This window comes from Macrotis lagotis, chromosome 1, assembly GCF_037893015.1.
Source record: "Macrotis lagotis isolate mMagLag1 chromosome 1, bilby.v1.9.chrom.fasta, whole genome shotgun sequence".
NCBI classification, from domain to species: Eukaryota; Metazoa; Chordata; class Mammalia; order Peramelemorphia; family Peramelidae; genus Macrotis; species Macrotis lagotis.
The window spans coordinates 499,693,766-499,719,871 of NC_133658.1; the positions used below are offsets into that span (position 1 = coordinate 499,693,766).

Consider the following 26,106-nt stretch of genomic DNA (forward strand, 5'->3'; position numbering starts at 1 on the left):
ATTGTGGTATTCATGTTCTTTGACTAGTTCTGTTCTTCCAGGACACCCATTCTCCTTAGCTTATTGCTACTCATCCTTTCTTCGAGATCAATGGATGTATACTTACTTTTGTTCACAATGTGTGTATGTGTGCATTTATGTTTGACTCTGTGACCCCATTTGGAGTTTTCTTTGCAGAGATACTGGCCATTTCCTTCTGCTCATTTTACAGATGAGGAAATGGAGCCAAACAGAGTTAAATGGCTTGCTTAGGGTCACACAGCTAATAATATTTTAAAAGTTACAGAGACATAATTTCTGAGTAATTAATCATTTTATTAGCAATGTTAGCAATTTATTTAAAAAAGAATGGCTATTTGGAATGATTATATCTCTTTTGGACCAAAAACAATCATGGTGGTCAGCTCATGGCTTTTATGCCATTAGAAAAATGGGTGTTCTGGAGGGTGACAATCAACTCTAACTGGCTAACAATTAATGATAGGTGGACCTAGCTGGGAGAATGACATCTTGGACAAAGGGACTACCTCTATAACCAGACCACCCACAGCCTTGGACAATCTATTCAAAGAATTTATCCCCACACAAAACTGTGTAGACCACAATGAAATTTCTATATTAAATTCCTTCAAAGGTTGGGTATAGTCTGACCATAATTGAGAAGAAAGTAAATTCAACCTTCTGAGACTGAGTTTTGAAATAAAAAACTCTAGGAAAAAAATGAGGAACTCTGGATCTTTCCAAATCTTTGGTTAGTAATAATCATTTTTCTCACGTCTGAAGCAAATTTGAATTTAGGAAAATTAATCTTCGCCTGCACCAAATAATTGCCCAAATGTATGTTTTTATAGAACTATATAGATTTATTTATATACTTATAACATATCTATATTTGGAAGTCTGTCATTTATGTCTATATGGTTATATAAGTAAACATATATATGCATATTATATGTATACACACATACATATCACATGTTTATATATCTTGGATTTGAAACCCTTCTAAGAAACATTTGATTCAAAGATTGTTCCCAGTAGACCACTTCATACATAGGATTAGAATCTTAAGGATTCTAACTTTGTTTGTGTAGAAGTTTTTCAGTTTCTTGTAATGAGTTATCTGTTTTCTTTTCTAATTGCCTCTATCTCCATTATGGTTAAGAAAAAAAAAATCTATTGATAGCTGTGAAATACTTATAGTTTGCTTTAAAAAATACTGTGATGTATCTATTTAGCATGAATTATGGAATATGATATAAATGTAGACTGTATTGTGGAATATTGTGTAAAGTGTGAGTCTAACTAATTTCTTCCAGACTGTTTTCCAGTTTTCCCGGCAATTTCAACAAAAAAGGGATAACTTGTTTTTTTCCAGTTTGCCAAAACTGGAAAACTGGGTTTTTAATTTCCATTGTTTCTGAATCGTCCTTGTCTTGTCTGCCCCTCTATTTTAAAAACAATTCCATATGGCTTTGATGACTTTTCTTTTACAATATAATTTCTTTTCATAATTCATAATTTTTTCATAAGTTCTTTTGATATTCTATATTTTTTCCTAAATGAATTATTGTGTTATTGATTTCTGAAATATTTAGACTCTTTTTTTAGTTATAGCTTTTAGATAGCATAATATTCTTAAATTATCTCTTCATTTTCTTTGTCAATCCACTATTTCTGTTATAAGATATCTATTATTTTCTTTGTGTTTTGACTTTTATTTTCTGTTTTCTCTTAGTGTTATTAACTCTTATCTGATCCATAATAATTCTCAGGGAATGTATTGCTTGTGTATGTTTTTGAACTTCTTGTGGCAAGCTTGTGCCAGCTTGTGCCAAGCTGATAATTCTATTTAAAAATCTTTTGTTTTCCATAGCTCTCATTTCTTTCCAGTTTTTCCTTTAGCACTTTAATTTAAAAAATCATTTAAAATTTCTTTTTGATCTATTTTGAGAATCCTGTTTGAATTTTCTGTTTTTCTTTCAGACTTTGCAGATGTTTTGGAGCTATTCTCTTCTGCATTTGTGTCTTGAAGACTCTTTTTTTTGTTTGTCTGTTTTTTTTCCAGCCTACCTGGTTTCAGAATAGGTTAAGCTCTATTCATCTCTGAAGGGAATTCTGGACTGATTCTGCTATTAATTTTATGGGAGCATTGTATACTATATTATTTTAAGATATCAAGGACAACTTAGCCTGGGGAATCTCCTAGCTCTCAATGGTTCCAAAGTAATCTCATCTTTGCCCTTTAGGCTCTTTAGTTTTCTTTCCTTGGTTTGGATCTACGCAACCTATCTGTGGACTTGCCCCTGATTGGTCTTCCATTAGATTGTTGGAGTCACTTCTCCTTGTTGAGTACACAGCTTACTAGAGACTACTCTACTGGGAGATTCCTTTGCTATATTCTTTACTGTTCCATTTCTTGTTCATCTGAAATATTGGGTCAGTTCGTATTTGGATAGGAGGAATTGCTTTGTTCTCTTAGGCTCATATACATAGCCCCCCCCCCCCCAGTTTTATAAAGAGAATCAGGAAAGTACAATGAATAGAGACAGAGTCTTTTGAACCTGGAAGAGTTGAGTTTAAGCCCTGATTCCTACATTTATGGACTCTGTGACCTGGCAAGCACAATCTCTCAGTTCCCTGAACTACTCTAAGAGTATAAATTACAGAGAAGATGATGATCTCTATTAGTATAGTGAGTTTCCTCATTTAAGGGATTCTTCTACCAAAATGAAATTGCAGACCCTATATCAGAAAGCCAGAAAAAACCTTGACTTAAGATCATCAGAAAACCTCCCATATCATTTTACCCTCAAAATCCTGGCTATTACTGAGGACTTCCATGATCCTGTGGAGCAATAAATTCTCAATTGGAATGGGTCTTTATCCTCTATCATTCCATAGGTATTACAGCCCCTACTAGACAGCAAACTCTTACCAAGGGCAAGAATCCTACTTTTGTATTCCCCTCAGTACTTTGTATAAGTAGCCCATGTAAATAGTGAGGGTTTCTATCCCAAAGACAACACACTGGCAGTCAAGTTCCAAGAGGGAAGCTATCCTTTCAGAGTTCTGGGGTAATCTTAAGGAGCTGACTCTATTATACAGCTAATTTTACTATTCTGAGTCCTTGTTCACTGTCTTTCTGTCAATATTAATCACCACTGCCAGTTAATACATCTTCTATCCTTGAAAACAATAACTAGAATCTCATTATTAATTTTTCTAGTTACTCTTCAATACTTATGAATCAATTAACCAAATTAACCAAAAGGATATTTACAGAACAAGTATAAAAAGATCCAAAGCAAGAAACATCCTTCTAAATCAGGGCATACTCTATTTTTTTACACCTCAGTTCCTGGGTGGGCTCAAGCTTACAGTGGTAGCTCCCAGCTTTATTCTTTTGTTTTATTTTGTTTTTTTTGGGGGGGGGGCAATTGCTCAAGATCACACCACTAGTAAATTTCAAGTGTCTGAGGACAGATTTGAACTCAGGGCCTCCTGACTCCAGGACCAGTGCTCTATCCACTGCATTATTCTTTCTAACTCCTAGTTCACATCTGAGTATGGCAAAGCCAGAAGAATATTTCCTTCCTTCCTTACAGGACATGACTCATTCTGAATTTGGCTGCTGGACTTTTACTGACTCATCTGACCTTTGCAATTAAGGTCATAGACTGGTCCCTTCCATCTCTGATATTCATTCAAAAGAGAATGAGAAAAAAAAAGAAATTAAACAGAAAGAAGAAATAGCAGCACCATTCATGCAAGGCTAAATGTTGGCCTGGGTGGTAAGACCAGGATAGTGTCACAAAGAACTCTCCACCCAGGGCTTAGAGTCATTCATTTCTCTCTTGCCAGCACAAATGAGGGAGGGAGAGGGGAAGAAAAAGACAGACACACACAGAGAGAGAGAGAGAGAGAGAGAGAGAGAGAGAGAGAGAGAGAGAGAGAGAGAAAGAGACAGATCAAATTCCTCTGTCTAAAATTTAGAAAAGGTACAGTTAGTTACAAATGTACACTAAGTTTTGGATCAGGAATCACTTAAAAGATTTTTTTCTTTACCAATGCAGTGTTTTGATAGGAAAGACATGGAATGGTTGTGCATACTCTGATACAAGGAGAGGGCATCATAATGAATTTTTTGTTCAGACTAAACAAAAGTATCCTTTTGTTGTGAGTATGGTAGAAACTTCTTAAGATCAAAGAGTATTGCTTTGTTTAATAATAATAATAATAATAATAATGATAATAATAATAGCTACTACTTAATATGTCAGACACTGTGCTAAGCCTTTACAGTTATTATCTCATTTGGTTCATACAGCAACTTTGGGAAGTAGGTATTATTATTATCACCCCCATTTTACAGTTGAATAACTGAAGCAAACAGAAGTTAAGTGACACGTCCATAGTTAAATCACTAGTAAGTTTCTAAGGCTGAATTTGAATTCAAGTCCTTTTGATTCTAGACGCTGTTCTATTCACTAGGTCATCAAAACTTTGCATTCTCGGCACCTAATAATTTTTGCTCTGAATTATTTAAAAAAAAAAACAATAAAAACTTCCTGACCACAGGAAGTAATATTCATTTTTGTAGTCTTAGTAGAGCTAAGTTGTAAAATAAGAATTGGTAATATCTTCCCAAGAACCACTGCTGTGAGTCTTTATATAACTATCTTGACTCCATCCCTTCCTCCAATTCCACAGACTCAGTGGAATCTTAACTTTTGGCTTACAATGAGATGTGGGTAGTGCAGAACAATGGCACACATTGAGTTGAGCTTTTTGAACTGATGTTCACTTGGCATATTCCTGCTCCTAGTTTCTCTGACTCATTTCACAACCAGTAAGCCAAGACTTGGGAGAACTTGGGTTCTGATGTTCAGATTCATTTTGGATATAGTTTGCAAAGGAAGTCAACATGATGCTCTTGGGGATTTTAGAGTTATTTAGAGAAAACAAAATAATAGTCAGTGATATGAAGTAGTTTAGTCTTTGAGTGTGTGTGTGTGTGTGTGTGTGTGTGTGTGTGTGTGTGTGTGTGTGTGTGTTTTGCAAGAGAGTGGAATTGACTTGACAGGATCACACAACTTATAAATATCAAGTGTCTGAGAGCAGATCTGAACTCAGGTCCTTTTGACTCTGGGGTCACTGCACCACCTAGCTGCCCCGAATTAGTTTAGTCTTAAAACCTGCAGCTATCTAGTTGGGAGTCCAGTGGAATAAACCATAAAAACAACAGGCCTATTGTCATCTGGTCTGGGTTTTATTTCTGAATATTTCTGTATGTTCTGTATTCTGTGGCACCCTTACATCTGAACCCAACTCCATCAGAGCAATCCTGTCTTATGATACCTACATCCATTGGTCCTTACCAGCTGCAACAGTTACTATTTAATAGAATATTGTCACAAAATCTAGTTCACTAGATAATCATGTCCTCCTGACTCCACATAGACTGGTGCTCTATCTTACAAATTCAATGGGCCCCAATTCAGTCCAGCTTCAAAACCATTGATCCTATTACTGAAGCTGGCAGTTGAAGACAAGTGTATTCATTCTGCTTCTGATATACTGATAAGCTATTCCAGGTCATAAAAAAGAACCTATAATTTTCTTGACACTTCTTTGATTGATCCTGAAGGCATTACTAGACCTTGCAGAAAATAGTTATGCTAAGAATTTGATTATCTGGCAAAAGAGTATTGTTTCCTGTGAAATGTTGTAAGACTTAGAGAGGTATGAATTATAAAGTTTGGAGCCGTGATAAAAGGATGGGGGTTGCCAGGAGGTAGGCAACTTTCGTACAATGAACTTTTCCTCATCTCAAAATCCCTTGAGAAAAAAGATCCTGATACATCTACCACCTCGACTAACATTTAGATCAGTACAAAACCAAAGTACCAGGCACTTTAGCTTTGAAGCATTGTTCTAAGTCTGTGTCCCTCATTTACAGAGAACTAGAAAAAAATTGATTTGGATTGACAATAGGGATGAAAGTATAGAGGGAATAGTCAGTCATTGCAGGGGTGCCATAGGGTGGTGGTGTTTATACTTCTGTTTCTGCTATACTTTCTTAATAAATATCATTTTGGAAAAAACTAATAATGTTGATTGTCTATCAATGATATTTGTCATTGGTCAAATGACCAACGGGTCAAAATGATATTAGATAAAAAGGTGAATGATATTGTGGAAAATTGGGGAGGGGCTCTCTTTATCCCCTCAGGAATTCCCTGACCACTTGGGGAAGGGAGAAGAAACAAACTTGCTCTGATCTGCTAGTGCTAGTTGGATTTGGGAGATTAAACCTAGAATCTGTATAGGCTACACTTGTCTTATTAGGTAACTTTTCATATACATATGTTTTATTTCATCAACTGACTATATATTTTAGAACTTGTGTCATATATCTTTACATAGAAGATTCATTTTCTTTATCTTCTTTCCCTAAAACATTAATCCTAGAATAATGTTAATTTTCCTATGAAATTAAAGCAAATAAGTGTGATAAGATGAAGTTGAGAAGAATGTTAAATGCCATTAGTCAGACTAGAATTTGAAAGTTGTTTTTGTAAATCACATTACATATGAGTCCCTTGGGAAAAAGAAGCTTCAGTAAAATGTATTAATTATCCAAGTTCTTTGGTTGGTTAAGATAATCTCTATAGAGATAAATCTCTATAAATTATGGACTACAAGAATTCAAATTTTGGAACTTAGAAGATTTGCTGAAGCAGATTTTTGTGGCATTTACAGAATCTTATCTAAACAATGAAAATTGTAATATGGAGATTCAAAAACCTAGAACAGTATTTAGTACTTAATAAGTGATTGTTAATCAATTGATTACCTAATAGAGAATGGCTTGCTAAGAACCTTTAGTTCCCTGATAATCAATTTGCAAAGATTTATCCACAATATTAATTAAAAACAATAATAATAGATTCCACAAACTGATTCAAATAGGTTCCTACTGGTTCAAAGGCCAGCCTTGTTGATGCATACATACCTTATGTCCATTACAGGACCACAAGGAGAGCATTGTTTCATTATCACAAAATACCTGAGTTGTTCAAATTTGAATTCAAATCTCTCCTTAGACTTATAGTATGTGATCTTGGACTAGTCAGTTAATCTCTGTCTGCCTTAGTTTCCTCAAATGTAAAATGAGGATGATCCTTACAAGGATCAAATTATTGTAAGTATTAAATGGGGTAATAATTGTAAAGTGTTGGTATGTCATAAGGCTAGATAGATGGATGACAATACTAGGGCTAATCACTATATTTTATTATTAACCTTGATGGCCTGGCAGCCAGGTCCATCTCCAGTCATCTTGATGCATATGTGGCCACTGGATTCAGATGGCTCTGGAGGAGAAAGTGAGGCTGGCAACTTAGCACAGCATCCCCCTCACTCAAATCTAATTCATGTCCTTGTCATGGCATCACCTCCTTGATGTTATGGTCTTCATCAAGAATGAAGGACAAATATTATTTTCTATATTATATAATGTTGTATTAATTAATTAATATTTATAATTATTATGATAATGATGACCATTACTGCTAGACAAGTCTCAAGAACTCTTCTTTAAAAAGGTAAAAAGGGGAAAGAACAGAGCCTAGGAATAGCCTAGGATAATGGTAGGTAATTGAATATCTATCATTTCTTTTGGATCATAGATTTGAAACTGGAAGGGACCATGAAGCCATCTAATCCTGCTCCCTCCTTTTATAGATGATTAGCTGAGTCTCAATGAGGTTGAGACTTTGTCAAGGTAGAAGAAAGTGATAGACACAAGATTCAAGTCCAGATCTTTTTAGCTTGTATTCTTTCAAAAGCTTCTCTTTTTTGTTGTGCTACTTTATAGCATTCATTTTTATTCCTTGCTGATATACTCTAGATAGGAAATATCAAATATCATAGGGATCACTTAATAGAATTCTCCTATCAAATGCCTCACTGGAACAGGTTGAAAGAGGCCAATGTATTTAATATCAATGAGGTGATAAATATGTCATCTGCCTTGAATATTCAAGAGAAAATAACTCATTCCACAGACAGATTTAAAATGTATAATTAATATTATTTTTTCAGATTATAGTAAGAAACACTCTAGTTGATTTCTAGTTATGTGAGAAATACCAATCAAATTACGGGATTATGACTTATGTTTTTTTTTCTTCCCAAGCTACTTCACAGCTCAAATTTTATGCACTTTTATAGCTTCATGCAGATAGGAGATTAAAGGTAAACCTGTTGTTAAAAGACCCTGTTAACAACTCTGATGATAGTTTTGGTAAGAGGGTTACTGTAAATTTATAGTTAAAATGAGGATTGAATATTATTGTGTATGCCAGAAATCAGTGCTATCTATATTCTCAATTACCACAAAAATTCACCATGAAATATTGCACTCTCTTGATTACCTTCAGTGGACCAAAACTGCTTATGTTCCACTTGTATTTTTATCTGCCTCACGATTATTAATATTTATTTATATGCCTGTTTGTATATTTATTTATATATTCATTTACAGAACATGCTAATTTATTAGTCCCTTTTAGTAGAAGAGAAAATTAATATAGAAATGTAAACAACTAACCTACTGCATTCAGGGATAAGCACAAGATTTTCAAGGACTTTTTCAAAGATTCAGACTCCATGTTTTAAATGGTCTGATCATACTTTTTCCTCTGTATCTTCTCCATATGTCACATGTGTTGATTTTCTCTGTAGGTTACTGTGCTCATGATTCAAATATGACTTATGTAGCCATCATGTTGGTCCCTGAGAAAATTCTGTTTATTGATATTAGATACATTAATATGACTTCCTCTTTTTTTTACTCATCTTTTTCCTTAATTAGAAGTGTTCTTCTAACCATTATCATGGTTGTAGGGATAGTTTTCTTTACCAAAAAGTATTTTCAGTAAGAACAAGAATAAACATTGACTTTCCATTTCTTTTCCTTTTGAATTAGATGCAACATTTGCTTGTGCTTTTTTTTAAAAGTGCATTTGTATGAAGAATAATGATAGACAAAAAAAATCTTGTGAAGAGAGTAAAACAAATTAGAGTTTTATTTGTTTTGTGGTTTTGAATATGGCATATTTTGTTCAATTTTCTTTTATTTTGCTTTTTCAGAACTATATTCTATATTCTCTCAGTCATACTTCTCTCTTTGGTTCTCTACATTTTATTTACAATTTCTTTCTCCACGTGTGTTTAAATACCATTTCCCTTCAATACAAAGAATAAAATTATTGCTTAAATAATCAAAGAAGATATGTCTTAGTTTTAGTTGTTAAGTGACAATTTAGAAATTTAATCTTGGTTAATTGGACTGCAAGTTTGTGAAATGACTTTTCCTTATTGGAAGGACTCTTTCCAATCAAAACAATAAAGGTCACTGTGTTAAATATGCCACTGCTAGTTTTATTATGTAATTACTTAATTTGAATTTTCCTCCCATGTTAAAAAAAAGCTTCTTTGATATACAGACCATCAAAATGACAAGACAGAGATTTTATTCATCAAATATCTTTAGTCAGTCTCTCATTGAATATAATGTAACTGGATAATGATCTGCCAAGAAGCTTAGAGTTGAGATGGTTCCTTTACTTTCATAGATGGACCTTAGCTGTTAATTTATCAGAGATTATTTGACAGTAAATGACTTAAATAGCACAGATAAACTAATTTGCATACAAAGTCCTTTAAGGCACAGCTCTTTGACCTATATTCTCCTCATTCTTTCTTTTTTTTTGTCAAGGCAATGGGGTTAAAATGACTTGCCCAAGGTCATGCAGCTAAGTATTAAGTGTCAGAGACTGAATTTGAACTCAGGTCCTCCTGACTCCAGGGCTGGTTCTTTATCCACTGGGTCATCTAGCTGACCCTCTCTTCTTTATTTCTTGGTGGTAAGTTATTAGATGCTGTTTAAAATACTTACTCTCAGGTCCTGGTGGACCACAAACTATATTGGAGGGACCATAGGAACTTGAAATGTAGGTAAACAAAAAAAGTGTTTTCATATTATGTATTTTTGTATGAATGTCTGTTCTGATAATTAACTCCAAAAATAAAATTATATTATTGTAGATCTTTTCTTTATCAGAGGACTTAGAAAAACAAGAATCCTGTTTTTTTTCCCTAGGCAAAAGGTCAACTCAGCCCCAAATTCTATCTGGTGGTTGTGGTGGTGATTGAGGGTGGGTATGGAGAGATGAGAAATCTGCTGTGGTGGTCCAAGTGGCCTTCCCTATTGCTCTACTCCAAGCATACTTAGGATTCCTGCTTAGGGTGTAGGTGAGGGTGGTGACTAGAGAGAAATCCATAACTCAAAAGAAAAATGTTACCTTCTTTTTCTAAAGGAGTAGTTTCATAAGATTTGCATAAGTATATATGAGGAAAGGAAAGATGAACTCAGAAGCCAAGTACTTAGGTTTCAAGAGGGAGACACCGAAGTGGGTATGAGGACAGGTAGGTCAGAACTTCCCACTCAGGAAGACTGGAAGAAAGCTACTGCCTTCAGTTAATACAAATTGAGAAGGGAAATCTAATAACTGAAGGAATCAAGAAAGACCTCAAGCTTGGTGCTTGAGTTGAATTTTGAAGGAAACCAGGGATTTTAAAAAGGGGAGGTAAAAAAAATAGAGTACAGACATTAGGGTTTAGAATGTCATAGGAACTATAATAGAAAGAAGATCAGTTTATCTGGAATGAAGTATGAAGGGGAATAATATGTATTAAAGCTGGAAAGGTAGACTAGAGCCAGATTACAAAGAGCTTCATAAGCTAAACAAAGGTCTTTGTGCTTGATCCTAGGAAGCCACTGGAATTTTTTGAGTAAGGAAATTATATGATTAGACCTGTACTTAAGGAGTATCACTTTAGCACTATCCAATAGATTGAATAACCATGGGAATAAATTTGAGCCTGCTTTTTTTCATATTGTATTAAGAGGCTCTTTTCTAGAATAAGGGTGATGAGGGTCTGATCTGGAGTCACAGGAACTAGATTGTGAGATATTCAATGGAAGCATAATCAATGAAGTGTGGAGAGTAAAGAGTAGAGAATTACTTTGAAGTTTTGAATATGAGTAACTGAAAGGATAGTAGCTCTATCCATAGAAATAGGGATATTAGGAAGAGGGTTGAATTTTTTTGGGAAAAGAATGAGTTTGAATTTGCAAGGCCTCAAGGATATCTAGTTGGAAATATCCGATTGATTGTTGGTGTCTCTAGACCTCAGAAGAGGTGTGGTTAACAATATAGATCTCAGTCAGCTGCATCAAGATGATAATTAAACCAAAAGTGCTTAGGAAACCATACTGGAAGAGTATGTTAAGAGAAAGACAGTCATGGGTTACATTCATAATTATGGAATAGGGCCTACATGATTTAGCAAAAGATCCTAAAAGGATTATATGAGTAGGATGAGAGATGAACCTAAAGAAAAGTGTTATGAAAATAAACTAGAAAGAACAAAGTATTTAGAAGAGGAGGTCAACAGTGTCTAATGTTTGAGGGTCTTCAAAAAGATTGAGGACTACAAAGAAGTCATTGGATTTGGCAAGTAAAAAGTCATTGTAACTTTGGACTGATGAGATGAAAAAACAGGTAACAGAGCTGTGAAGTGAGTGAGCGGTGAGGAAGAAGTAATGAGTATAGACATCTTTTTTTCTAGTTTGATTAAGGGAGTAGAGCTACAGATGTTGAATTGAAGTGATAATGCTACAGCCAAATAAAAATTGTTTTAAGATGGGCAATATCTGGATATGATTGTTGTCAACAAGGAAACCAACAGACAAGGAGAGATGCATGATTCAATAAAGAGTACAGATAATAACTGAGGCAACTTTGCAGAGGAAATGGAAAAAGATAGAATGCTGGTTATAGGTACAAGAGATGGATTTAAAGAGGAGAAAGATGACTACATTATAAACTAAATTAAAGAAAAGAGTAGTTGATGCCAAAGGGTTTTGAGATGTAGGATAACTGAGAACAGGGAATTCACAGGAAGCAACTTTCAATTTCTCAGTAAAGTATAAGGAAAGGTCTTCACTTGAGAAGAGTAGTTAAGAGATGTTGTGGGAAATGAGACAGGAATAGAAATTTAAGATAGTTGCTTTGGAGACTGACATAGTTCTAATTCTTATGGCTCTGTGCTTCTACAACATACATTATGTAAATATATAAACATAAATATAAAAAGAATAATATCAAAAAATTTAATAGCTAAATAGTATTACCATCTCTAAATGATCTGTGATTTATTAAGCTAAGGAACCTTCTCCACCCCCAAAGGGTAGTCTATGAACTTAATTCTTTAAAAATATATAATTGTATTTCAATATAATTCTACTAATTTCATACATTTAAAAACATTATTTTGAGAAGTGGTACAGAGACTTTACCAGACTACCAATGTTTTTAAAAAGGTTAAGAACTTCTATGTACTTTTCTATGTCATATAAGTTCTATGGAATTGTATAGAGAGGTTAACTGGTAATTTTTAGAGTAACACAGTAACTCCTGTTGCATTTGAATTTAAAATTTTTTACTTCAAATTCAGTATCTGACTGTACCAGAGGTACTGGCAGTAAATTTGAAAGCAAAATTAGCTATACATAAACTGTAAATACAGTCATAAATAGTCAGCAAATTTCTGGATGATCCTCTGAATAGTAACTAAGAATCCAAGAAAAATCAAGTCAGAAACAAAAGTTCCATAACTGAGAGCTTTTTCTGTTTTTTCTCTATCATAGCATATCTATTAATTTGTAAGAAATTTTGCAATATCCCTGAAGTTGAGATTTAGGTGTGAGGGCAGTTCTGTCTCTTCTCTGAGCATCTATATCAATATTTTACCACTGATTTCACATTTAACATAAGCTATCTTCCATCATGAGCCATTTTTTTGTGAATGTATTTTACCCCTTCATTAATTTAATTAGAAACTCCTGGAAGGTCAAGGATTGTTTTAAATTCCCTTGAATCCTTCTAAGTGTGTAATATAATGCCTTTTACTGTCAGGTTTATTTGGGGAAGAAAGGGCAAAGATGTAGACTTTGAACCTGTGATTTCATAAATGTGTAATCTCAGTGAAGAAACTTTCTTTACCATTGCTGATTTCTCTGTGATTTTTTTGTTTTATAGTTGCCCAGGCACAGAGAGATTGTGATTTGTATAGAGTCACAGACTTGTATTTGTCACAGACAGGATTTGAACCTAATCATCCTGACTCTGAGAAAACTAACTTGGAGTCATCTATAATCAATAAACATTTATAGAAATATGTTCATTAAGTTAGCTTAATGTCTTCAAGTCTTTCAGGACAGAATAGACTATTAGAGTACACTGAGCCAATGAGCAAATTGACGCAACTTTATGACAAAATGAGACATAAAAGATTAAGAGAAGATGCCCAAGAAGCTGAAGATGTACTTAATGAGGTTGGCATGAATAAACTATCTTCATGATTCCTTCTCTCCTATCCCTTAACGTGGCTTTCAGGTTATTTTATAATCATGATACTGGGATTAGAAGGGATCTAAGATTGAGGGTTCCCACCCAGAGAGTGGGAATTGGAAAATTAAGTATTCAAGGCAAAAATTATTCTAATTAAATATAAAGATGAATTAAAATTTAGTGTTATTGTGAAATAAGTATGCTGTATGGAAATATTTTAAAAGACTGGGAATTAAGAGAGAAAAAATGGAATTGGATGTGTCAGTGGCTAACCACATAATCAGCTATATTGCCTTTGCTGAATAAATATTATCACAAGTAATAATCTAGGTCAGCCTTTTCTATTTATCAATAAGGAAATTGGAATTCTTGCCCAAGGTCAGAGAGGTGAACACCCACAACCAGAAGCTGTATTCTGTTCCTATGACTCCAAACGCAGGACTCTTTTCCCTATGCCACCGCCTTATAATTCTCTTTAAAAGATGTTTGTGTCCTTTCAAAGGTACTATTTGGGATATTCAATCAGTAATTTACTAAAGGGTAGCTAGGTGGTAGACCTGCAGTCAAGAAGACCTGAGTTCAAATCCAGTCCCCGATACTTAGCAGATAGATGATCCTGGGCAAGTCACTTAACCTTGTTTGCCTCAGTTTCCTCATCTGTAAAATGAACTGAAGAATGAAATGGCAAACCACTCCAGTATCTTTGCCAAGAAAACCCAAAATTGTATCAGGAAGAGTTGGATGAGAACTACTGAAACTACTACTAAACAACAAGTCAAGCTTGGCATAATTTTACCAAGTATGTTATTCTCAAATAATAACTGATATAATGAATTAATATCAGTTAAATGATTAGCTGAGTAATATATGGGATTTATTTTTCTGTTTGAGTGCTTAAATAGTCATTTATCTTACAGATGATTTCATATATGTGAGACTTTTGAAATATACAATTCAAAAAGCAGTCAAGAATTTAAAGGGTATTTTATTAAATGCAGCACTAAAATACAGGAAATATTGTATGAAAGTGAAAGAGAACACTGTTTACAACCTAATACAATTATTTTAACTGAAGCCACAGGTTATATTTTTTTCATAGTTAGTCAATAAAAAGGGTCATTCCAATATTTAGCTACATAGGAATCTAATTTCTTTTAAAAGAATTGAGCAATTGTTAGTCTTTAAGAATAATATATATCTCCAATTTTCTTTCTCAGAATTCCAACAAAATAAACAAGTTCTCAAATTCTTATTTTTTATTAACTTTAGTAATATATACTATATAAATACTCTTGTTATATGACCTTTTAAAAAAGTGATAACTTAGATCCAATTAGGTAAGAAGTATAAAAATAAATATGTTCATTATATGCATTTATAACAAACTGTGGTCCTTCCTAGAAGGAACAGAATTATTAAATACTTATAAAGTACATATAATTTATAGAAACATGTTTTACAATGTACATATGGAAAAACCATATTCTCTTTCATGTGACTGTTTGCATACTGCTATGGATGGCCCTGCTATCCTTTAGCTGTGTCCTCCTCATGATACAAGTGAGATTGATGTTTTAAAATGCGCTTGATCAGTTTCTAAAATTATCATTCTTAGGCTTGCCATTAACTGTTCTTATACCATTGTACTTCATTACTGCAAGGAAAAGTATATAACTTGCTTATCACCAAAGAACGACAACCTAGTTAATAGTTTCATCTCTAGCTAACACCAGAGCCAGTAGGAAAATTACCTCTATTCCAATGTTGAAGACCTATATATTTTTACTGACTAGAGTCATGGTTTCTAAATTAAAATGAACTACACAAATAAAAGGATAATACAAAGTTACAAGTAAACTCAGATGTTTTAGTTACTTTAGAATATGAGACCATTCCTCTTACTAGACCATTCTGAATTTTACTCTTGATTTTTAAAAAAAGGACATTACTTATAAAGTTATGCATGCACATGTACAATGAATGCTAACTGAAACATTTAACAACAACAAAGCAACTGTTTCCACTATTCCTCCTTCTTTGTTCTTGGCTATATTTTGAGATGTTTTTCTTCCTGATCCTAAATTTCCTCCAGGTTTGAAGAATTTTATTTGTATCATAATAAAAACTGGAAAGAGTGAGGAATATTTGTTTAAATTCACTTTAACCAATGCTTCTGGGTTCAACTTGTAACAGACTCTAAGGCATTATCAACTAGAAATAAAGGGTTAGTGAGCCTCATCAAATTTGTTTTTGGCAGTATATTCCTGTGATGCAATATCACAAACACCTGTTTGCACTGGCCCACCTTGAAGACATTCCTTAAGAATTACATGAAAGATACCTCAGATACCTCTGGCCCTCTTATCTTCAGTGTATCAACAATCCCACCTTTACCCTAAACTGATCACTATTTAATTGCAATTTGTGAGAGTACAAATTTCTATATAATTTCTTGGTTTCTTTAAAGGATCACAACTTTCTTGAGACAATATGCCACCCTCATGGGACAGACATTTCAAGGTTCTTTTTCTGTAACCCTTTCCACATGTCTTAGAACATGGAGACCAGTCACCTAGCTGCCATTGAGGACATGGTATATTGGCACAAGGTCGAGTATTTTCTGGTTTAAGTTCTTTAGCACACTCTGAAGAAAGTTGCCCATTAATGTCTTTGCATTCTACAGATCTTCTTTGTAAACCCAGTCCACATGACTTGGAACATTCACCCCATTCTTCAATAACCCATTCAGAGAAAAGAGGTATAGCATTGAAAGATTCTTTCTTTTTCTTCACAAAATAAGTGTATTTGATTTTAGGTCGAAGGAAATTGCCCACAGTAAGAACCTGTATAGTTAAGGGTTCTTTAAGAGGACTGAAACTACGAATTCTTTCCATGGCTGCAGAAGAACCACTGTACCTCAAGAAACTACCTTTGTGATTAATGTCTTGCTCCAATGTGGAGAGTGTAAAATCACCATTAAGGATATAGGTACCATCAGCAGCTTTAATGGCAAGGAAACTTCCATTATTTCTGGAACCTCTCTGATTCCGTTGTTTCACTTCAATATTTGTTGCTCCAGCTGGAATAGTGACGATATCATGATAGCCAGGTCTATGAAAAAGAAAAGTATAGATCATGAATCCTTACGAGACCATGTTATTTAACCTACTAACAGGTTCCCTTTATGATTAGTTTTCATGGGGCTTAGAAAAATCATTGGAAATGCAGAAAGAAACTTTATAAAGGACTCAAATTAACTCCTGGTTCATTGGAAAGAACATTGACAGAGGACCTGGGTTCAAATTCTACCATTGATACCTAGTTCTCATTTAACTTTCTAGATTTTGGATTCTTTATTTATAAAATGAAGAGTTTGGACCTTTAACATGCTTCCCAGTCTCTGTCTATGATAATAATAAATCTACCAAATCTGACATTTGGAAAGAAACAGAATTCATATTTTTACACTTACTTTGCATGGGTAATTGAACCAGAGACTTTCTTGCAGGTGGATCCATTGCCTCCACAGATACCACATTTGTCAAATTTCTTCTTGGAATCTATTAAACGATCACAACCAGCTTTTACACATTGTCCTTGCACACAAACAGAGGTAGAATCTGGGCTACATGGAGTACCATCCACAACCTTGAACAAAATAGAAGGGTAGCAAAGTGTTTATTCAAATAACAGTCTTTTCATTGTTACCACATTCACATAGAACTAAATCATGCTATGTTAATGAGGAAGTTTCCCTTATTAGCATCTCTAATTTGCAAATGTTTTCACTGCCTTCAGTTTCACTGCTTTTACTAATGAGGAAAGCAAATGACAGGACTGTAATTTTTTAACTGTATCAAATTAAATTTTTACTTTGAAGGCCAAAGTTTAATTTATTTCTTGGCATCAACAGTTCTGAATGAGGCCACAATAGGGAAGCTTTGAGTCACAATATGTCCTAAAATTAAGGATATTCAAATGAGTGTACTTCTATCCTACTCGATAAACTGAAGGTGCTGCTTTCAGTGTTAGTGAAAAAAACTAAAGCCTATCAATAAAAGTTTTTAAAAAATAAGTAGTATCAGTGGACAACTATTCACTAGAGTCTGTATCCTATATAATTAAATTGTAATAATTAAAGTCCTAAATACTATTTTAAGTTGTATTCTTTTTTTAAAGGATTTTTGTAAGGCAAATGGGATTAAGTGGCTTGCCCAAGGCCACACAGCTAGATAATTATTAAGTGTCTGAGGCCGGATTTGAACTCAGGTACTCCTGACTCCAGGGCTGGTGCTCTATCCACTGTGCCACCTAGCCGCCCCTTAAGTTGTATTCTAAAACAAAATTTTGTCCAATATGTTTTTGGTATATGTCACTGAAATCAACTGTAAAAATAGTAAATGCATAAATTAAATATCTCTCAAAGATGAATAAAATTTAAAACCAAAAAGTATTCAATTGCAATTTCATTTTGCCTCCATCACTTACTACCTGGACAAATCATCTTTGGGCTTCAGTTTCATCAGGGGCAAAAACAAGACAGATTTGACTAAGTGGCTATTACGGTCCTTTCCACTCTATGATCTTGGGATCCATGGAGAAGGAAAAAGAACACTGTTTTCAAAGTAAATTTATACTCATCGGATAAAGTAAAGAAAAAAGTATTATGGTCTAGTTGCATGATAAGCTAGTAGAAGAGCTTTTTAAAGATTATTACACTAAAAAGGAGACAAATTAAACTACCTTGGGTTGCAGAACAAAGAAATAACCAATGCTTTTAGCTTGACAAATAAGTTTACATCTGTCCTTTGGTGACACTCCAGCATATTTAGGTATCCATTCTACAACAGGTCCATTTCCAAAGGGAGCTTTAGAAAAGTCATTATGGGCTTCACACTGTTCTTCTCTGAAGGTTTTTCCTGTAAACAGAATTAACAAATTAGATCACCAATTTTAATATCTCTTTTCATTTCAATCATTTTAAACTTGTGGCTACTCACCATCATTATCTGGACAGTCTTCAATATTACATGACCTATATCTCACTCTTTTGCCTTCACAATATTTTCCTCCATTCCTAGGGAGTGGATTGTCACATTCCCTAATTGTATATTGTATTCCTCCACCACAGGTCCTAGAACAATCTCCCCAGGGTCCCCAGGGTCCCCAGCTTCCATGAACAGGAGTCTAAAAGAGAAAATAAATGAACATATTTAGATTGGATTATGGAAAGAAAACCACTAAAGGGGCATTTTAAGATAAATGTAAGAAAGATTGATAAGCTCTTAGCATTTCTATTTCTTAAATTCATCTTCCTCAATTCTAGACCATAGTCTCTATGTTCTATTGTGTAGATCTTCTTTTAACTTAATTTTCAAGATTTTTTAATACTAATTTGGTCTTCTAAATGGTGCTTTTAAAATGATGAGCTATGCTATCACAAAAAGTAATACTCACGAAGAAATACTTGTTGTCGGTCTTGTTCACACACTTGCCATTGATACACCATTTTCCTTCTCCACAACTAGTGCCATCTGCCCACGGAAAGTGTTTGGTTTGACACACAAGTATTCCATCGGAAGTGCCGGTGCACCACAAAGTTGTGCATGTACTTGCTGCATCTGGGCAGTGTTTGGAGTCATCACCAAACGTGAACTGACACTGCCGGTTGGCATCATACAAGGTCCCTGGGAGATCAGAGGGGAGCTGTATGGGCTTGGGGGGCTTGTCCATTAAACATTCACCTGTAAATCAAAAGAATTGACAAACATCATTTAGTAATAACAAATGTTTATTGAAATTATTGTGAGAGGTCAATTCTCAGGATTTTTTTGCATTTGACAAAATAATGCATTTAGTATAATCAGAAAGCATGATGAACTTGTATCTCTGTGGACCTAGGTTTAAGTCCCTTCTACTACTTAATAGTGGCATGACCTCACACAAATCCCTTAACTTCCTTGAACCTCAATTTTCTTATAAAATGGAATGATAAAACCTTCACTCCTTAGACTATAGAGTTGTGAAAATCAAATGAGATAATACAATTAAAATGCTTCATAAGTCTTAAAGCAATGTATGAATTTCAGCTATGACCATATAATATAGAAATGCTTTGAAAATTATAAAAACATTGTACAAATATCACTTAGAATAGAAATTGACCCTACCAATGAGAGTCAGCATCTTTTCTACAACTTATAATCAAAGAGTTATCTAGCGTCAAGTGACTTGCCTGGATCACATATTCAGTAATGTTAATCTAGTTCTTGGTTTCCAGGCTGGTTATCCATAAAGAATACATGCTGCCTCCTTTAAAACAATAACTGAATTTTAAGAATTATGAGAAAATAAGAATATAAAAGTGCTTTGAAAATTATAAAGTATTGTAGAAATGTTACTAGTAAGGTATCATTTCACTGATCTACAACATGACAAAGTAGATAGAGTTCTGGACATGGAATCAGGAAGACCTGGATACCCATAGGCAAATTATTCTCTGATCCTCAGACAACTCTGTAAGACTAATCTCTAAATTATAGAGTTATAACTTTTTTGATGGAGAAAATTTCAATTTGAAAAACACAAATCCATAAAGCTGATATATTCTACCAAAAGGTCTTTTATGAATTAAATTATTTGCAACTATTTTTTCTTTTGAAATTAGAATGATTCTGACCATTTTGGGGCCCACTCTGATTCAAAATCATAGCTAACATTATGATAAAAGCAGAAAAATGAAAAATTTTATTGAAAGAAAATAAATAAAAATTAAAAAAAACTGAAATAGACTCTTTCTGGAAGCTTAAGAACATTAGAACATAGTTCTGAATTAGAACTTACCATGACCATTATCCAAAAATGATGTAATCATGTAAGCACTACAGGGAGACCAAGGCTGGCTTCTATCCAAGTTGGAAAGCATTGAGGTCATAATGTGGGAATCCCAGTTTATACCATTGATACTGGCACACTGCTTTGCATCATCATGTGGCATGTTAAACACGTGACCTGAGAAACAACCCCAGATTGCCCATTTAGTGTTCGTATTTTGTAATATCTATCAAACATAGATACATGTCCAATCCCAACTTCAAGAGTGTATTCCCCAGAGCCTACAGAAGAATGCTACTTTATATTTAAGAGAGATTGGAATCTGGTAAAGCTGAGATTTCACTGTCATTCTCTGAGGAGTCATTCTGTGAGAGTTCCAATTCATTCTGGAGAGTTTCCTATCTCATGGTTGAAAAGAACCTCTCACAGAGAGAGAGAGAAAGAGAATGAAGAGAATTCCATTCCTAAGAAAAATATTTTAGCTCTTACATTGAAAAGAGGTATTATGAAGAAAATTTTTTGAGAGTGCTTGGATGCAGTCCTGAAAGAACTAAATGGTGGAAACTGAAGGAAGGAAAGAAGGAAGGCAGAATCGAGCATCTATTAAGGGCTTCTTATACGTAAATAAAAACTGAGGATCTTAGGGGACCTGATTTTAAAGTTCAGAAATTCATGAACAAGGTCAGAAATGAAGGCCACACTTCCCAAACACCTTCCCAAAATAGAGGAGAGAAGAGTAGAAGAAAGAGACATGAAGAGACAGAGCTAGAGAAAGACTGGAGTGTGGGGAGAGGAGAGAGTGGAGAGAAAGGCAGAGATAGATGACCAAACTTATGGGAAAAGAGGTTTTGTCATTTTATTTGATATGTAATATCTAATAAAGTGAGGAGGGGGGAAATCAGATCTAACTGAGAGAGATGTTGCAAGTTTAATAATTTATGAAGAATCCAGGGTGAAGATAAATAAGGAAAATGTAGTTAGCAGCAGGCAGAAAGAACTACCTTTCATAGGCTACATGTATCCTAAAAGCTGTTATACATGATATTACTATTTGAAGTATCTAAAGCTCAATAGAATCCTAAATTTTGTGATTTCAAAGAATACTTTTGTTGATAAGGCAAAATAATACACACACACACACACACACACACACACACACATCAGTGAATCCTATAGCCTTATATGAGTCTAATAAAAATGAGTTCTTTTGATACTTTGATATCTTTGAATGCTCAATAATACTGACTTTATTGTCAAGTTTTATTATCTATCAATGTTCTCAAATTTGTGTATTTGTCTATTGGCTTTAATAAGTGAATTTCATCTAAATCTTATTCTAAATTATACTCACCTAATTCATGGGTCATTGTGAAAGCAGCTTGTAAACCATCATCTTCTATAACGGAACAACTTCGGTTTGGATCACATACTGTTCCAACATCGGCCATCCCAAGGGTATCACATGTCTGGGCACCACAAAGGTTCTAGAAAGAAGAAAGCAATTTTATTATTAATTCTGAACAGAGCATCAACCTTGGAAGATCTTTAGTAGGCTGGTTTTTCTTATATATTGCAGCAAAGATATTCATTGATATTCAATAGCAAATCTTTCTTTGGCATCTGGGAGATAAAGTCTACACATGGCTAAGTTATTTAGAATTCTTACCAATTACTTTAAAATAGAATTACAAGATACAGTAAGTTTATCTGCTTTGCTAGTTGAAAATTTTTAAAGTAGAACATAGGTGAGAGTTGAAAAATAAAAAATAGGCATGTCTTTTTTTAAGTTTTATTTCAAATGAGCATAGTTCTTCACTTCCTCTTCCCTCCCTCTGCCTCCTCACCTGTCTGGTAAAAAGAATTGCTGTGTCATAATGTTCTGCATCTCGGTCACTGGGTGGATTGTGCTGTTTTTGCCAGCTACAGAAATTTCGCAGAGTAAGGGCAGCATTGGAGGTCACATCAGGCCCCTTCTGTTCCTCATAGATGACTAAAATCTTCACCACCACCAGGCTAATTGAATTTCTAATACTGGGATGTTTGTACAACTTGGATGCAACAGAGAACAGAGTCAGGAGGTAGTGCTTTAGACCATTGCCATGGTACTCTGCCATGGTCTGATCTGCTACAAGCATGGTTTCCACATAGCGAGGACTAGAAACAAACCTTTTTTTCCTTGTATTTCCAGTTCCTGTATTAAAATAATAAAGATAATTTGTCTATAACAATAAGCAAGAAGTCACCTTATAAGAGTACATCAATTGTAATCACTCAAATCAATTAAACAAATCCAAATATATATAACTCAAATAACAAAAATTCTTCACTGTTGTCTTTCATTGAAAGTATTTTCAGTTTTAATCTTTGTTTTTTAAAAATGACAAGTACTTCTGAGTGAAAAAAGTACTTTTCAAGGTAGCAGCTCTACAGTACTAACAGAATCCTACCTAATAAGTCACCTCTGCTATTGCTGATTGCTCTCAAGATTAACTCCTAGCCAATAGTATTGCTCTGAGTCATTCTTTCATAGGACATGTATCAATTCTGGAATGAGATCATTGAACTTCAAATGGAAGGAAGAGTACTAGGATTTTTTAAGCTTTTTCAGAGACCAATACTCGTGTGAATCTACAAAGTGTAGAGGTTGTATTTCAAGCTCCTCTTGAACTATAGAGTACATTACATCTATAATGTGCTTAAGACAGCATTTGAGATCACTCTACTTTGTAGGTTATTGTTATTATTTTTTAACATACTAGTGAAACAAGTGCCTGATATGCAAAATTCCTAGTTAGAAAAACCAGTTTCAAATCACTTCCCTGACTCAGGAGTAATCATAAATTTGGCTAGTTTTGCTCCAGAGTTTTTGAGGTCTCTATCAAGATCTTCAACCTTTCTCTTTTCATTTCTCTCTTCTCTCCTTCTACTTTTTTGAAAGAAAAAGCAGCAGTGAGGCTATAAGAGAGTCTGGGAAGGCCACTGACAAAATTCAATAACAACCTTTTTTTAATTAGAGCTCCCTCCAAAGTCTCCATAAGGCTGATATTCTCTTGGTGAAACAGATGTTCTGTCTAAGGAGATGGAAAAACAGTGCATGAGGAAACCATAAAACAAAAGTAGACTAGCAAGAATGGAAACTGGAGAAAAAATCCATAACAAAAAAGGAATATATGGAGCAGATAAAAAAAAAAGAAAATACAGTTGACAGAAAAGTTGACAAAGACTTTAGGTCAAAGATTGGCAATAAAAAAAGTAGGAAGGGGGGATAAAACAAGCTACAAAAAAGAAATGGCTGTTTTAGGGTTACTATAGTGAAAAGGAGTAGGAGGAGAGGACAGAACTTGATGAAATGCACACAAGGGAGACTTGCCTCAGGTGAGGAGGTATAATGTACTCTAGAATACAACTACCAAATGTGGGAATTAGGGAAAAAACCCAAGCAAAATCAAGGCTGCGGCAGCACAGTGGTCTACCATTTCTAGAAAAGTGAAAAGGGAGTGGGGGAAAGTGGCATATTCCTCTCTTCTATCAAAACAAATATCCTTGCCCTTTCCCTTAAGATTCACGAATGCATATATATGCTGATACAAATATGTATATGTATATGTGTGGGAAAAGGAGGGGAGAGAGGGAGGAGGAGGAGGGAGAGAGAGAGAGAGAGAGAGAGAGAGAGAGAGAGAGAGAGAGAGAGAGAGAGAGAGGAGAGTTAGTTCTTAGGAGGCAAAGGAAAACGACAAGAGTGTAGCCAAGAAAGAACTAAACATGGCAAGAAGGAAAAAGGCACTGGTCAAAGAAAGAAGGGAAGGAAAAAATCGTGGAGATGGGGGTGGGGAGAGAAATTCCCCGCCCTTCCTTCCTGCCACACTACTAAAGCAGGAAGGAGTTCAGGTTATGAAACTGTCTCTATCTCCTTGGCCTCACTTGTCGTCCCGTGGGTCCCCCAGGCATCGGTGTCCCAGGATCGGGGCATTTTTCTCCTTGATTACATTTCTGGGTTCCTCCTGGGGATGAAGATGCTAATCTCGACTAAACATTTAGTAACTGGAATAGACTTGATTTCTACCAATATGGGTCTCAGATTTGTGTCAGTGAGCACAAATATGTGCTGAGGCCTATGAAATAAAAATATTCCTATGAAACATGGTGCATGTGCACATATATTGGCAGGATCTCTATCTCAAGGAGCACCTTCTACATTGGGTGGAAATAGGGCTAGAGAGGGGATGTCAGGGAACACAAAAGAAGCGATCCAAGTCTGGCGCCCCGGGTCTTCCACCTACCTGTTAAAGGTCCCGGGCGTTGCTTCCACTCCTCCATCGGCTGCCTCTGCTCCTCCTGGGGATCGGCATCTCTTTGTTGGAAGTTCTGGTCTAGGACTCCGCACTTGGCCCCGCTTTGGCTCTTTAGCCTCCGGCTGAGGAGGTGAAGTTGCTGCTCTAGTTGCACCTCCTTTGGGGTGGAAAGGGGGGAGAAGCGGATTTCGTTGGTGGCAGGCGGCTGTATGAAATACTCTTCTCCCTGGAGGTAAAATGCCCCACGGATGCCAGCACAGAGGCTGAGAGCCGCTGCTGAGGAGGGGTCTCCGTTCACCGTGCCAGAGTAGAAACAAAGCGCCAGGTCGTTGGTGGGGATGAATGGGTGCTCCTCCTCCTCCTTCTGCTCCTCAGGTTTGCTCCCCAAGTACTGGAGCGTGAAACCCTGGGCAAGGAAGCTGCTGTCGGGGTGTAGCTCCAAGTTCAGGCGCTTCCCGAAAGCATCCAAACGGAAGAGCCTTTTGCCTGGATCTGGAGAGTCCATCGGGACTGGGAGCACTAGTTCCTCGTCCTCTTCCACGGGGCGACACTGTACGCCTGGCATAGTCAGGAAAACCATTGCCACTACTACCAGAGAAGCTTCCATCAAAATTGGCAGGGACCTCTCCTTTTCCAGCGGCCACGCTACTGCCCCCATTCTCTGTCAGCTCAAGTGTGAAAGCTATCTTTTCAATCAGGGAGCCTGAAAACCTGGACCGTCTTTATTTTTTACAACTATTACTTTTGGTAGTAATATTTGTAGTCATCTAAAGTTTTACAGCAGAAAAAAAAAGTTTGCCTTAACTAGAAAGTGAGGGTAAGGAGCTGGTACATTGCTTGGCGCTTTGCTTTCTCTGATGGCTGTTGAAACTGTTCTGCAAATGGTGATGGTGGAAGAAATATCTACGTCTCTTTTTTCGGTGGGATTCTCCAGGCAGAAGGCGAGAGAGGGCAGGAACTGGTTAATCTCCCGTTCTCCCTTAAGCTTCTTCTTGTACTCAGTCTTGTCTGTGGCTGCCTCGTGCTTAATATTCTCTGGGATGATAAAATCCCTTGCTTTGGCCTTGCTTGGCTCAATCTCCTTGAGGCTTTGCAGTGGGAGTGCAGGAACCTGGCAGCCTGGTCTCTATTTTATAATGTTTTGTCCCCAGAGCCCCCACCCCTCCTTACGGGAGCACCGCCCCCCCTTTTTTTTAATGTGCCTATGAGCTAAGTTCATACGTAACTTCGCTCAGGCTGCCCCAGCAGCCTCAGGCTGAGCAGGCAGAGGACTGGGGGAATAACGGTGGGGGTAGGGGTGCGAGACAGAACCTGGCTCTGGGCCATTTCTTCCTTAGTCACCAACTGAAGGGGCGTTGTTGTGGATGATTTTTGTCTTAGTAGCTTTGGTGGCTGAACGTTCCTCTGCTATCAACACCCTTCCCTCTGCTTCACAAAAGAACAGCCCGGCCACTGTCCCTCCATCCAACAAACTCCAGCCTCCCTAAATTTTG

At 35.7% G+C, this 26,106-nt stretch overlaps 1 protein-coding gene across 1 annotated transcript; it reads right to left on the bottom strand.

Moving 5' to 3' along the window:
• Positions 1-14,349: 14,349 nt before the first annotated feature.
• On the bottom strand, positions 14,350-25,733 carry ADAMTS1 (ADAM metallopeptidase with thrombospondin type 1 motif 1). Its single transcript, XM_074213948.1, has 9 exons — positions 24,602-25,733; positions 22,166-22,512; positions 21,673-21,805; positions 20,331-20,498; positions 18,945-19,231; positions 18,488-18,674; positions 18,231-18,406; positions 16,960-17,135; positions 14,350-16,598 (listed from the first exon to the last, which is right to left on the bottom strand). The coding sequence occupies exons 1-9, from the start codon at positions 25,269-25,271 to the stop codon at positions 15,899-15,901; spliced, it is 2,844 nt and encodes a 947-aa protein (XP_074070049.1). The 5' UTR covers positions 25,272-25,733; the 3' UTR covers positions 14,350-15,898.
• Between the last annotated feature and the right edge of the window lie 373 nt (positions 25,734-26,106).